We start from the raw sequence: 15,189 nt of genomic DNA, 5'->3' as shown, positions 1-15,189 counted from the left end.
TGACCACCATTTTTAATCCATTCACTACTGCACGCTCCTACAGTCCAATCACCTTTTTTTTTTTTTTTTTTTTTTGGTCTTTTTGTGTGTGTGTGTGACCGGTAAGGGGATCACAACCCTTGGCCTGGTTTCTCCCGCACCGCGCTCAGCCAGTGAGCGCACCGGCCATCCCTATATAGCATCCGAACCTGCGGCGGGAGCGCCGCTGCCCTCCCAAGCGCTGCACTCTCCCGAGTGCGCCACGGGGCCGGCCCCCAATCATCTCTTTAAGGCTCCACCTTTCAATTACCATAATAGGATTTTCCACCCTCTTAACAGTCACAGTGGGGACCAAGTTTCTAGTAGGTAAAACTTGGGGACACGATTCAAGCTTCAGTGAGTTTTGGGGGGACATAATTCAATCCACTTCACCACCTCACAGGGTTACTGTGATAATTCGGAGTGATCCTGTATGGGAAGCTGCTAACAGACTCAGGTATGAAGGCAGGCATTATTTTTATTTATAATTATTACAGAGGAGCAGGGTAGCATGGTGTTTAAGTGTGGGCACACTTAAGCCAAGATGGAGGAGTCTAAATCCCAGCTCTGCCACTTCCTGGCTGGGTGACTGCAGGCTCAATTTTCTGTGTCTCATTTCCTTCTCTTTAAAATGGGAATCAGTCAAGGTTCAGATCCCCACACTGTCCAGGCACCAAATAAATAAGTAAAGATAAAATAGGGATCAGAATGTGCTGCTGATAACACCAAGATCAAGGGTTCAGATCCACCTTACTAGACAGCTGCAAAAATAAATAAAATGGGGATCAAAATAATTGGAACTACCTCAGAGAGCTGTTTAGAAAAATAAACAAGTAAATGTATGTGCAAAATGCTCATAATAAGGTAATTGCTCAATAAATGTTGACTATAATTATTCAGAGCTTAGGGGGCTGGGTCTGAGGGGCTCTTTAACCTCCTGTCTACACCAAGGAGGTTGGAGATGGCTCCAGTTTTTCTACACAGCCTAAATCAGCATTTTAAGCAAATTAGTGACATATGCCTAGCAAATTTTTTAAATGGAATAGAAAAAAAACAGGTAAGGAAATTTTGGTGAAACTTGTTTCACTTACATATTTGTATGTACACATATTGTATACATAGATTGTAATGCAATATATTATGTAAGTGAGAATGTATGTATCTCTATAAACAGACATCCTTCATAATCCAAATCTAATCCGTTCCAAAAGTGTTAAGTAGCAAATTTTTGGATAAACCACTCTTTAAAGTAGGGAAAACAATGCACTCACAGCTCCATCCAAAACCCCCAACCGATTTCCTCAAGTATCATTAAAATTCTTAAACACCAATATAACAACCCAAGGACCATGGGATAATAGAAAGCATTTAAAACACCAATTACCTAATTATTTAACACTTAAACTCATTAATGGTTATGCTCCGTTTCTGTGCAATACACAATTCTGCACAGAATCAAATATGCTATGTTTGTAGACAATAAACAGTTCTGCAGAATCAGATATAAATTCTATTTTCCTTCCACCCCGCAATGGTCATGGAGTGTAACAAAACCAGAAGATGCTGAAGATACTCAAGATACCATTTATAATTGGACCCAGGTTGGTAGTGCCTCCAGGCACCTGGCAGAGGTCAATACAGGGACTACTGAAGAGGAAGAAAACATCGACAATGTCTAACATGCTTCAACAGTGCACAAGACAGGATCCCGCTAGAAGGTGAGAAGCAACAGCAGCAAAGTCCATATTCTGACTCACACAAGACTTAAAACATTATAACACCAAGGTCAAGCGTTTGGATCCCTGTACCAGCCAGTCGCCAGCAAAAAAAAAAAAAAAAAAGACTTAAAACAGTTGCCCAGGGGTTTTTTGATTCAAATAGCAAACTTTGGGTTTCAAAAGAGCAAGTCATCATTAGGACTATTTGTATGGTGACAATTCAGATATCAAAGGATACCTGCATTCCTATGTAGGTGGTTACAATGAAAAATCTTACCATGCATTGTACAAAATTTTTAACTAGAATAGGGAAAAATGCACAAATCTTAAATGTACAGGTTAATTAATTTGTATGCAAATTAATTTGTATCCAATTAATTTGCATCCAGATGTATACACCTGTGTACCCATTACCTATTTCAAGATTAACAGGATAGTTGCTTTATCATAGAAGGTTCCTTTGTGCCCTCCCAGTCAATGTGCATTCTTAGGTCACAATTCTGATTTCTCTTACCATAGGCCAGTTTAGCATGTTCTAGATCTTCATCTATGTTTATTTTTTTTTCTTGAGGGGGGGTGGTGGCTGGCCGGTACAGGGATCTGAACTGTTGTAGACCTTCATCTATACAGCTGATATACAACTATACAGTTGGTATTTTGTTTCTGGCTTCTTTATCTCAAGAAATTATCTGTGAGATTCACCCATGCTGCAGTATACTGTTTCTATTTATTGCTGAGTAGCCTTCTATCGTATAAAGGTACCAATTGATTTGTTCCCAAATTTTGGCAACAATGAATAGAGCAGCTATAAACATTTGTGTGCAGGTTTTTCTGTGAACAGCCCTTTTCATTCCTCTTGGGTAAATACCCAGGAGTGTGACTCCTAAGATGCATGCTAAGTGAATATTTTAACTTTATAAGAAACTGCCCAGTTATTTTCCAGAATGACTGGGCCATTTTGCATTCCCACAGGCAATGTATAAGAGACTAGTTGCTCCTCATCCTTAGAGCTTGGTGGTGTTTGTTTTGTTTTTAGCCATTCTAACAGGTGTACAATGGTGTCTCGTTGTGGTTTCCAGTGGCATTTCTTGATGAACAGATGTTGTTGTGGCTAGTACTTTTAGTCAAATTCTTAGAAATGCCTGATCAAATATACTTGACATTCAATTTTATGGTTTAAAAAAAATGTTCCTGGGAGTGTTTCTGTTACTGTGGAGGGAACACAGGGTCTAGGGACAGGATGGGATGTACCATAGAGAGTAGGTGGTCATAGAACACACACACACACACACACACACACACACACACAGGATGGGATGTACCATAGAGAGTAGGTGGTCATAGAACACACACACACACACACACACACACACACGATGGGATGTACCATAGAGAGTAGGTGGTCATAGAACACACACACACACACACAGCTACAGCCACCAAAATAATCAGCATCATGTCAAAATAGCCTTGCCCTAAAAGGGTGCAGAATTCCACATGGTGACCTGTGCCCTGAGACAGGGAAGGCCAGGCAGGCCCTGGTGGTGGGTGGGTGGGTGGAGGAGGTTGTGGAGCAGGAAGACATTATTTCTCCATCTTGCTGTTTCCTAGCCTTGGGTCAGGGACATGAGATGAGGACTGGGGAGATGCATTCATACACACACATACACATGAACCCCAGCGGCAAGGCCTCCCAGATCTCCTGTCCAGGAGGGGGCTGGTGCCCCTGGCTGCCCAGAGTGTGTAGGCAGTCCCCTAGAGCCTCCGTTTGTCCATTTATCCACTCCTCATGATCTCAATGTCCAATGTGCCCCGCAACAGGACAGGAAAGGTCCCTCCCAGGGTTTACATGACTGATTCCTTCTCAGAGGTGGCAGCATCCCCAGCAGGCCCCTGGTAGTGTTTGAGGAGGGGGTTCCCTTCCTCAGTAGGGGCCGGCAGTGGCAGGGGCATTTCACTCTTCACCTGGATCAACTTGGGCTCTGAGCTCGGCGACTCTGTACGATCCACATAATTTTGGAGGAGTCCGGCCCCCAAAGCGTCACCTTCCACGTTGAGGATGGTACAGCTCCGGTCCCTAAGGGAGCAGAAGTGATGGGAAAGTGAGTGGGAGGGGAGTGGAGGAAAGGGGCCAAGGCCCAACCCTTCTGTCCCTCTCCCCTGGAATCAGTGTTCCCTCATGCCACCCTCCATCATGAAACCCTGTCCTACTCCTCCCAGAACCCAAAAGCTCATCCCTCCATCCTCCCAGAATCCCAAATATCCTTCCCTCCTAGAACCTCAAAGATCTTTTCATCCTGAACCCCAGAAACCCCATACCTCCCCACACTCCCCTGGAATCCCAAAGGGTCATGTCATACCTTCTCTGCCTTAGAACCCCAAAGATATCTTCCTCCATCCTCCCTGGACCCCAAATGACATTTTTTCTAACACACAAGATCTTTTCCTTCCAGAACCTCAGAAAGTCATCCTTCCCCTCACAGAGGGCCCCAAAAGACCCATTCACCCTTCCTCTTTCCCCATGGAATACTGAAGTTCTCCCTCAGACCTTTCTCCTCCCTAGAATCTTAAGAATCTTTTTTTTCCTTCCTCTTTATACTTTTTACGTGTATGGGCTATTATTGAAATATAATTCACATACCATTAAAATTCACCCTTTAAAAGTACACAGTTCAAGGGGGGAATGGCCATGAAAATTGATTACATTGTATAATGTTAAATTTTTTTAAATGTACAGTTCAGTGGTTCTTAGTATATTCAGTGTTGTGCAACCACCACCACTGTTTAATTCCAGAATATTTTCATCACCCCAAAAAGAAACCCTTATACCCATTAAGCAGTCATCCCAATTCCTCCCTGCTTTAAGCCCGAGGCAACCACTAATCCATTTTCATCTCTGGATTTGCCTCTACTGGACATTTCATATAAAGGGGATCATATAATGTGTGACGCTTTATGACTGACTTCTTTCACTTAGCATGTTTTCAAGGGCCATCCATATTGCAGTATGAATGTACACATCAATGCTTCATTCCCTCTTACTGCTGAATAATATTCTATTGTACGGCCATTTGACGTCTTATTTATCCATTTTCAGTTGATGGGCATTTGGGTTGTTTCCATCTGTTTGCTATTGTAAATAATGCTGCTATGAACTTTCATGTACCAGTTTTTGTGTGAACCTGTTTTCAATTCTCTTGGGTACATACTTAGGAGTGGTATTGCTGAAATTTATGATAACTCATTTAACTTGAGGCCAAACTGTTTTCCAATCTTTTTACTCTTAGTAGCTTAATCATGATAGTGAACAGTTTAGGTAGTTTACTACTTACTGGGGGCTATTCTAAGGGAGCTATGTGTATTAAGTCACCTAATCCTTAAGGACAGGCTATTCCTTTCCCCATTTAAGACGCAGAAACTGAGACACAAGAAGGTTAAGTTCTTGCCCAAAGTCATAACTGCTAATGACTGGTGGAGCTGAGATTTGAACCCCAGCAGACTGGCCTAAGAGTCAGCTCTATTAACCAGTTGGGTTCACTCCCTTTCTGGGGCTCCTCTTAGAAACCCCAAAGATGTCATCCCTACTGGGAACGCTCAAGGTCCCACCCTCTTTCCTCTAGAACTCTCTCCTTCTCCTCTTCTGTCCAGAGGCGCTCGATGACTCTCTCCCTCATCTCCTTTCCTAGGATTACCCTGAGTCCCATGGAGCCCCGAACCCACACTCACACTAGCCAGTCCACAGCTAGGATTAAGGAGATATCGTTGACCGGGAGGTTGATGGCTTCGAGGATGATGGCCAGAGTGAGGACACCTCCAGCAGGTATGCCCGCTGCCCCCACGCTGGATGCTGTGGCCGTGACCCTGGGGAAGGAGAGCGGAGGTCAAGCACATTCCTCGACAGCGGGAGAAGATGGGGGTCAGGTGGGTCTGGGGCCCTAAGTACAGCCACCCACACTCACAGGATGGTGACGATCTTCACAAAGTCCAGGGGTTGCCGGTTGAGCTGTGCAATGAACACTGCGGCCACGCACTGAAAAAGGGCTGCACCGTCCATGTTGACGGTGGCGCCGATGGGCAGGATGAAGCGGCTGATGTGCTTGGACACGCCATTGTTCTCCTCCACGCACTTCATCATCAGCGGCAGCGTGGCAGAGCTGTGCGGGATGCAGAGCTAACTCACCAGGCCAGCCCAGGCTCCGCCGGCCCACAGCCCCAGCCCCGCCCACACCGCTCGCTCAGCCAAGCCCCGCCCACCTCCCCGGCCCTGCCCCCAGCCCCGCCCACCTCCCCGGCCCTGCCCCCAGCCCCACCCACACCGCGCGCTCAGCCAAGCCCCGCCCACAGCCTTCCCCAGCTCTCCTACCCTTCTTTTCCCACAGCCGATAATGTCATTAGGGATCCAGCAGAATGCTAGGATTCCAAAATGTAATCCTGGATCCCCGGAAAGTGTAGACTGCTAACCCTCAAAATAGCCACAAAATTCACACCTAAATTCTAGTCTCTGAGTGTTTGCTGACCCCGACCCCTGCCCCTTCTCCACCAATAATAGACTAGGGATGACTATTCTCTTGGGGATGCCGTGGCTGGGAGGGTCAGGTTCAGAGGGGACAAGGCCAGCAGAGATTAGAACACCCACTAGAAAAGGTAGAAGGAACTCCCAGAGGTTGGATCCTGCGTGAAGCATGAGGGTCCATCCCCCAAGGCCTGATCTTGGTGGAGAGTAGGTATTGGATTTGGACGGGGTTGGGGGGGGTAGTGTGGGAGGGCGGAAGGGAGGATGAAATCTCTAAGGCAGTGAGTGATTTCCTAATTTTTTCACAATCCAGGACCTTATGAGAAACTTATGGAAGTATGGCCCCTGTACCCAGATCCAATGTCCATGAACAAAATTTCAGTGGTCTTCAGACACCTGATGCCCACTCCATGCCCCTTAGCTTAAAAACCTTACTCTGGTCAGCAAGAAGACACACCTGGAGGAAGTCCCGAAGGCAGTGGCCAGGGGCGTCATGATGCCCCACAGGAAGCGGTAGGGGTTTTTGCGGGTGAAGAGGAAGTAGATAAGGGGCAGCACCAGGAGCCCATGGATGGCATGGCCTAGCAAGCAGCACAGTATGTATTTGCCAAGGCTCGCGAAGAGCATCCCCACATCGTCGATCTCCACAATCTTGCCAGCCACCAGGAACAAGATGCCCACAGGGGCGTACCTAATCACCAGAGAGACAGGTTGCTGCTTCTGACCATGTGCCCACAATGGCCAGGCCTTGTGCTCAGCACCCCAACCACATTTCTCAGCCTTCCCCACAGACAGAAGGAGCCTCAGCAAGGTGTGCTGAAATGTGGGCACAACTCCCAGGCCTGGCCTGGGGAAGCCTCCCCTGCAGACTCTACGCTCTTTCCCCTTGAAGATAGTGAGCCAGGAAATAAAAGAAGCCTGGGCACTTCCATCACAGTCTGAAGGAGTGTTTAAACCATATTTAAACTTTACACACGAGTGAGTGGCAATGGAAAAAAAATAAAATAAACTTTACACATGAGCGAGAAACATCCATCCTGTGTAAGTCATTGACGTTTTCTGGGTTTGTTTGTTATAGCAGTTGTTATGACTTGAACCATACACTCTCAGCATATCATGAAAAATAAAAAGCTGTGGCTCGGGTCTTAAAACTCCCAGGTATGAAGCATTTACAATGTGCTAAGCCCTTGAATATGACTGAATCTTCGCAACAACCCCACAAGTGAGCTCCTGTTATGAGTCTCTTGCAACAATCAAAATTAAATATCTAATAGGCCTATAAAACACACAATAATGCTACTGACCTCACACAAATGTTGGGAGGATAAAATGAGATGCCAGTTGAAATGAGCTGAAAGCTTTCTGTACATAATTGATCCAATAACTTCAGGTGGAATTATTATCACCCTGTTCTGCAGTGAAGATCCCAGGGTGGCGGGGCTCATGTCTCCCAGTCAGGAGGCCTCCCTAGATCACCTCCATGACTGCTTGATCGCTATGGCCAATTGTCTCCCTGCCCCTTCTCCTTAGTCACAGAAGAAAGGCACCATTTCCCAGACACACGTGCAGCTAGCTGCGGCCAGATGTCCAAGTTCTGGCCAGTGGGATGTGCCTAGAAGTTACACAAGCAAAGTGCTCCAAAAATATTCCCTACTGTGGACATGCGATAGGCCAGGCACTATTCCAAATACTTTACATGTATTAACTCATTTTACTAACACCCGTTGAGGCTGGTACTATTAACCCCATTTTCCAGGTGGGGAAACTGAGGCACAAAAGGGCTAAGTAATTTAAGGTAGGGCGTACAGTTGGGAAGTAGCAGCACTGGGATGGGAACCCAGGCTGCCCAGCTGCAGCACACTGCTCTCACCCACACCACCACCCAGCCTCTCCTTTTATTAGGCAAGGCTGTGAGCACTCAGTGGGCAATAGGCAAATAGCAGCTTTGAAGATGTCAGCTGCACTGGAAACTGGGGGGGTTGTTTAAAAAGCAGCAACCCTGGCCCCTCTCCTGATTTCTGACTTTCTAAATCTAGGGTAGGTCCAGAGAGTCAGTGTGAGACCATGTGGAGAAAGGACAGTGGGAGGGGTAAGTCAGCAGTATTGGCACATATTTTTTTCTCATCTGGAGTCATTTAACACAACTCATAATGATGATTATTATCATATTTAACATTAAGTTAATGCTCACTAGATGCCAGGCATTTAAAGCACTTTCTAACTGCTTTTCCTGTACCTCAGTCACTCAATTAATCTTCATGATAACTATGAAGTAGGCACTATTTTAGATCATCAGTTCGAAGGTGAACATTGATTACATTTAAATCTCCGAAATTGGGCTGGCCTGTTAGCTCAGTTGGTTAGAGTGCAGCCTTATAACACCAAGGTCATGCGTTTGGACTCCTAAACCAGCCAGCCGCCAAAAAAAAAGGAAAAAAAAATCTCTGAAACTAAGAGTGGCCACTGTCTGGTTGTCTTTTGTCACCTTCTAGTAAGATCAAAAAATTCCAGGGACTGGCCAGTTAGTTGGTTAGAGCCCAGTGTCACAACACCAAGATCAACGATTCGGAACCAGCCAGTCAGCAAAATAAGAAAAAAAAAAGCTGGCACTGGCCTTAGCACTCATGGAATACAGCATTATCCCTATTTTATAGATGAGGAAGCTAAGACACAGAGATGGTAAGTCACTTACCCAAAGTCACAGAGCCAGGCAATCTGGCTCCAGGGTGTGGATGGAGGGTCCCTCCACCCCACATAGACATGCCTGGCCTGCCTCTGGCCAACTCTCCCAATCCACACCCCCACATACCACATGATCCAGGAGACCAGCACCATGGTGGCATCATTGAAGGAGTTGAAGAAGCGAATGAGCAGCTCCCCCTCAGGCCCCAGCTTCCTCAGGGCCACACCAAAGACAATGGCAAACATTACCAGGCCCAGGATGTTCATGCCCTCCACCTCATGTCCTATAGGCACCTTTGGCGAGGAACAGACGGGAGTGGGAGGAGGGACACTCAGTCAACCTGCAGGCACTGAGGCCTGTCCTGGGCACCACTGGAACCCAGCAGAGACAAGACAGCTCCTCTTCCCATGGCCCACAGTCTAGGTCCAGAAGAAATAGACCTGTCACCAAAGATGACACAGAGTAGGCAGATCTAGAATGGGACAGCCTAGGGATATGTGGGAACTGAGAGGGGGAGCCAGCTTGGGGAGTGGTGGGGGAATCAGGGAGGGCTTCCTGAAGGAAGGGGTATCTGAACTGAAACCTGGAATACAGGAGGAGTGAACCAGGTAAAGAGGAGTGGTAGACAGTTCTAGAGAAAGGAAACAGAATGTGTAACAGCCTAGAACAGAGCCCAGCTTGGGCATTCAAAGAACAGAAAGAAATCCACTATGGCTACAGTAGAATGAGCTAGGCAGAGTCACAGGATGAGGCTAGGCAGAAGGACAGGGTCCAACCTCACAGGGACCACTTGCTCATGGGCAGTAGCAAGGAGCCTGGGCTTTCTCCTGCGGGCACTGGGGGATATGGCAGGGCTCTGGGCAGTGGAGAGAGAGGGTCCAATTTGTGCTTTGGAAAGACCCCTCTGGCTGCCAGGTTGAGGACAGGTGGGAGGGAGCAGGCCTGGGACGGGATGTGATGGGGTGGGGAGGGTGGAGGTGGGTGGGGATAAAGGGGGAAAAAAGAAGCCTGGACCAGAAGGAGTGGGGGCCATGGGGAGGGAAAAGAGGGGACAAAGGGAGACATAGTTACAAGGCAGAAAAGACAGAAATTGGAGAAGGGCTAGGCTACAGAGAGCTTAAATCAAATTCCACACGGAAATGTTGGAAGGGCAGACGAACGTGGGCAGGAACGAAACAAGAAAGCCACAAGAAAGGGCCAAGGAGTGGGGCTCCCCCTGCCCTTCCCTGCTCTCACCTTCACCTTGGTTCCATTGTCCCCTTTCTGTTCATAGGAGGTGGCATACTGCAGGTGGGGTTGGGAAGAGTCAGCATTAGTTGTCACCAAGGCTCCCCCACCCGATACTGGGGCTAATGATGCTCAAAGCCTGCCCTCAGCATCCCTTAAACATGACCTCATTTCATTGGCTAGCAACCCCACTGATGCAGGACTATTAATACCCCCATTTTTCAGAGGTGGAAACTGAGGCTTTGAGAGGTAAAAGCCCTTGCTTAGGGTCAAACAACTAGAATTAAAACCCACAGGAGGCTCTGAACTTGTATTCTCTTTTCTCAATGGAGAGAGGGTTTCAGAAGCCACCCAAGAACCCTCCAATATGTCCTGTAACATGTAGGCACATGCATTGTCCCAGGCACCATCCCAAGTTAGTTCCAAACTGCTCCAAATGGCTGTCTCCTTCTCTGCCCACCCCATGCCCCTTGGGACACCCTTGAGAACTCACTGAGCGGAAGGCCGCAGACACCAGGTTGGAAGGGAAGATATTTCTGTAGAGATAAACCAATGGGCGGTTATTAGATACCATAAGGGGAGCAGAGGGGGTGCCTGAGGGGCTGGGTTGGCTTCTTAGGAGGATGATGGGAAACTTCGAGACCCTGCTTGCACCCAAATTTGGCCCCCACCCATGCCTCAGCCAGGGTTCAGACAGGCAGAGTTGGACCTGGGTTTGCACACTTTTTCAGGGTGTGGGGAACCTGGGCTGGCCTTCTCTGGCCCCAGGAGGCTGGCGTTCTAGCCCCGTAGGACTGTGGGATCAGGGTTAGGAATGATGGCCTCCCAAGGCTGACCAGACCGGGGCAGGCGCCCTGGGCTTCAGCTCCACCCCATGCAGCAAACTCAATACCTGGACGTCTTGCATCAGCCACTTTTTCCTGCAGGGCTGAGAAAAAGGCAGGTCGGGGGTGGAGCCACTGGCTGATGGGAGGGCTGGCTGGTGGATCAGAGTGTGCGGGGCAGAAACTGGGTGTGTCAGGAAGAGGACAAGAGATGACTGTGTGTCATGAATATGCAACTGTGTTCACAGGGCCACTGTGACGTGACAGTGTCTGCTGTGAGATGAAAACAGCAGCTAATCCATCTACAGCACCTACTGTGTGCCAGGAACTGCAGCAAGCCTTTTACACAAATTAATTTAATCCTCACAATAGGCTGGCCAGGTAGCTCAGTTGGTTAGAGCACAGGCTTATAACACCAAGGTGGTTATAACACCAAGGTCACTGGTTTGGATTCCCATACTGGCTAGCCATAAAAACAAACAAAAATAATAATAATCCTCACAGCAGCCTGGGGATAAGCACTATTAGCCCATTGTACAGGAAAGGAAATTAAGTGCTGTGGTTTGAAATGTCCCCCCAAGCTCATGTTGGAGCTTAACTCCCATTGTAACAACATTAAGAGGGTGGGAAATCCAACTATACTATTTGAAAACAGGGCCTTTAAGAGGTGATTCGATCGGGAGGACTATGCAGTGGTGAATGGATTAATCCATTCATGGATTAATGGGTTAATGGTTTAGTGGGTTGTCAGGGAGTAGACTGGTGGCTTTATAAGGAGAGCAAGTCGGCACATAAAAACACTCTTGCCATTCTCGCCCTGTGTCACCTAGGGACTCTGAAGAATTCCTGCCAACAAGGCCCTCACCAGAAATGTACCCTTGACCTTGGACTTCCCAGCCTCCAAAACTATAAGAAATAAATCTCATTTCTTAATACCATACCCAGTTTCAGTTATTGTTATAAGTGACAGAAAAGAGACTAATACGCTGAGTGAGGTGCAAAAGAGTGAAGGAACTTACTCAGCTAGGAAGTGCTGGAGCCGGGATTTCAACCCAGGCAGCTGGTGCCATAGCCCTAACCACTGTTTCCTCTCTCTCACTAATGACGTGGGTGTACAGCTGTTGCTGCAAGTCTGCGTACAGCTTGTCAAGCGTTGGTATCCAGTTGGGGTTGCGTGTTAGTGTTCAGATGTATGGGACAGTGTTGGGGACAGCTAGGCCATGAGCTCTGGTGGAGTGAGCTTAATTATGAGTGAGCATGGTGGTGTGTGGCCACGGAGGTGTGGATGTGAGTGTGTATTGTGCTCTTGAGCATATGTTTAGGCATTGGTGTGGTCGGTGGCATCACAGAGTGGCTGTGCTAAAGGGTGTTAGCACACAGTGGGTATGTGTGTGACAGTTAGTGTAAGGCCATGCGTTTGTGTGAGATGTCACAGCTGTGGCTGAGTGTCTGTGTGCCAGTGCCCAGCTGTATGTCAATTGGTGATAAAATTGTACAGCTCTGAGATGTTACAGCATAGCTGAGTGTTTCTGTGTGCTGAATGGCTGGCCAAGCGTGAGTTACAGCTGTTCTGGCCTGTGCTCATAAACAGCCTTGGAGTGGGTGTGCCGGCGTACAGGCTGGCCTCTACCCACCCAGGTCAGGGCTGGGCAAGGACCCAGCTAATCTCCCCCAGCCAGGAGGAGACCAGGCCTACCCCAGAGTAGGACACCAAGCATACCCCAAATCTCCGATCTCAGCCTGTGCTGATGCCCCAGAGGCTGGGGAAACCCTGTTCCGTGACTCATCATATCCTCCCCCACTTCCAGGAACTCCCCAACCTGGAGACACTGAATCAGCCAGGCCCTAAAGGAAAGGTTTTGTGGACCCAACAGTCTGCCATCCTCAAAAGGGAGGAGGGCCGTTCTTGGGGAATGGGGGGGCGCCAGAGTGCAGAAGTAAAAGACTGCCCCCTTTCTGGGCAGCCTACCGGGGGGAAACCCAGACACAGAACGGGATGGCAAGGTGGGGGTGGCAGGGCTGACCTGACATGAAGGGGAAGCCGCGGGCCCCCGCTGAACTGGGTGGGGAAGGGAGGCTGAGAAAAGAACCAGGCTAGGTCCAGGTGACACATGGTGTGGGCAGCCTTGGGGCTGAGGAGAGGGCCTGGTGGTGGTTACCCAGATCTCCTCAGGTCCTCCAGGGGCTCCTCACCCTGGGGTAAAAAGCCCTCTTACCCTGGCCCCAAATCTTTATCCAGAAGCCCCATCCTGGGGCCTATGGCCACCTAAAGATTCCTCCCAAGAAGTTCCCCTCAGTATTCCCACCTCACAGGGTCCTTTTCGCCCAGGGCAGACCCTATGCCCCACAAGACCCCCAAGCACTATTCTTTCTCCTCCCTCTATAAGACCTCCCTGCCTATCGCCCTCATGTGGGGTCCTACTTATGTACCTAGACCCTCAAATTTAGAAGCACCCTCCTCCAGGAATTTGTCCTCACCCTCCCAAGAAGCCAAAGCTGCCCCCACCACACCGTCCCGTTTTCCTAAGGCGCTAGAGGACCCAAGGCCTCCCTTCCTGTCCACGTGGCCACTCCGCCATCCGTAGCACGCGGTCCCTGCTCACATGGCTAGAGCACCCCCTTCCGCACCTCCCGGGCGGTCGGGGTCTTACCTCACAAGATCCAGGAACGAATCGAGCACCTCCTTGCTCGGGGCCGCTTCGATAGCGCCCGTGGCCCCGACGGAAGAGTTGATGGCGGTGAAGGCGGCGCCGGGTTGCAGCGCCAGCGCCAAGCCCACGCCGAGCGCCGACGCGAGCAGAGTGGTGACCAAGAAAAAGAGCAGCGCCCAGGCGCCCAGGCGGCCCAGGGCGGCGGGGTCCAGGCTGGAGGCGCCACCGATCAGGCTGCACACCACGAGCGGCAAGATGATCATCCTTAGCAGGCGCAGCAGCAGCTCGCCCGGGAAGGCGAAGGCCGTCAAGCGCTCCGGGCCCAGAGCTAGGCTGCCGCCGGCCGACGCCACCCCCAGCCCCAGCGCCACGCCGGCCGCCACGGCCACCACCGTCAACAGCACCAGCAGGTTGGATCGAAGGCAGCGGCGCACCTGGTCCCAGGAACCGCAGCAGACGCCTGCTGCGGCTCCTCGGTCCTCTATAGGGACCGACACCGGGCCACTGTCCTTGGTGGGCTCGGCCGCCGCGAACTCCTTGGGATCTCCTCTAGGGGTTTCGGCCACCATGGTGGGACGCTCCGGGGTTCCTCGGTGCCTGGCAGCTGGGAGCGCTCCGGGCTCCTTCTCAGGACGCCGACGTTCTTCGGGGTTGAGAGGTGAGCAACAGCGCCCGGAGGCTGGAACCTGGGAGGGCTCCGTCGAGTTGTGAGTCCGCAGCGCCGAAGGTCCTTGGAAGCCGGAGTGTCTTAAGTTCCCCAGGCTGGGCGCTGCGGCCCCTTTGCTCTTCCTGCCCGAAAGCTAGGAGTTGGGAGCACCTGGTTTCTTGGTCCTGGGAGTTGGAAATCCAGAAGCTTCTCAGGCCGGGACGAAGGATCCTTGGCTGCGGGAGCCTGAGGGCGCACCGGTGGCGGAGGTCTACAGGAGGCTAGGTCCTGGTGGCACAGATCCGGGACGCCCGGACCCGGGAGGCGAGAGCCCGGGGTGCCTGGGTCCTGGAAACCGAGGCTAGGGCTCTCGAATCTGGGACACGGAATCGGAGCTCCGGGAGGAGCGAACCCAGACTCTTGGGTCCGGGAGGATGATCCCAGGCCCCTGGGTGCGAGGGGCGGCTGTCCGGGACGCCGGGAGGCAGCGACCGCCACCTGAGAGAGAACCTCCCGGAGCGCGCCGCGTTGCTCTGAGCGCGCTTTGCGGAAGCCGCCAAGATCAAGGACAGAGGCGCGGCTTGAGAAGGAGGGGACCGTGCCGCCCGCGCCGATTGGCTGCGGAGCCGTCGGAGCTCGGTGCGAGCGAGGGCGGGGTTGAGACCGAGAGGGGCTGGGTCTCCCACAGAAGGCCGAATAGCAACGCTCCTACCCAGGAGCGGGCCCTGAATGGGAGCGGGGCTCGGAAAGGACGGGGAGGCGTCCGGAGGGGGCGGGACGTCGGGAGAGAAATTCCTGTACCCGTTGGAGCAGTCAGGCCACAGCGGTTCCCTGGCGCGAGGGTCGCTAAAAAGTGCAAGTGATCCTCGGGTGGCTTATCTGCAAATCAACTCAGCTTGGAAATCCTCC

At 50.5% G+C, this 15,189-nt stretch overlaps 1 protein-coding gene across 2 annotated transcripts; it reads right to left on the bottom strand.

Moving 5' to 3' along the window:
* Nucleotides 1-1,106: 1,106 nt before the first annotated feature.
* Nucleotides 1,107-14,781, bottom strand: SLC1A5 (solute carrier family 1 member 5). Of its 2 annotated transcripts, XM_063112095.1 has the most exons (8): nucleotides 13,635-14,781; nucleotides 10,653-10,695; nucleotides 10,169-10,216; nucleotides 9,059-9,225; nucleotides 6,707-6,940; nucleotides 5,696-5,890; nucleotides 5,463-5,597; nucleotides 1,107-3,813 (listed from the first exon to the last, which is right to left on the bottom strand). In XM_063112095.1, the coding sequence occupies exons 1-8, from the start codon at nucleotides 14,201-14,203 to the stop codon at nucleotides 3,582-3,584; spliced, it is 1,623 nt and encodes a 540-aa protein (XP_062968165.1). In that variant the 5' UTR covers nucleotides 14,204-14,781; the 3' UTR covers nucleotides 1,107-3,581. The 2 variants fall into 2 exon arrangements, with proteins under 2 accessions (XP_062968165.1, XP_062968167.1); XM_063112097.1 differs by lacking the exons at nucleotides 9,059-9,225; nucleotides 10,169-10,216; nucleotides 10,653-10,695.
* Between the last annotated feature and the right edge of the window lie 408 nt (nucleotides 14,782-15,189).

Source organism: Cynocephalus volans, chromosome 10, assembly GCF_027409185.1.
Source record: "Cynocephalus volans isolate mCynVol1 chromosome 10, mCynVol1.pri, whole genome shotgun sequence".
Taxonomy (NCBI): Eukaryota; Metazoa; Chordata; class Mammalia; order Dermoptera; family Cynocephalidae; genus Cynocephalus; species Cynocephalus volans.
This window is presented reverse-complemented; position numbering and strand designations above follow the sequence as displayed.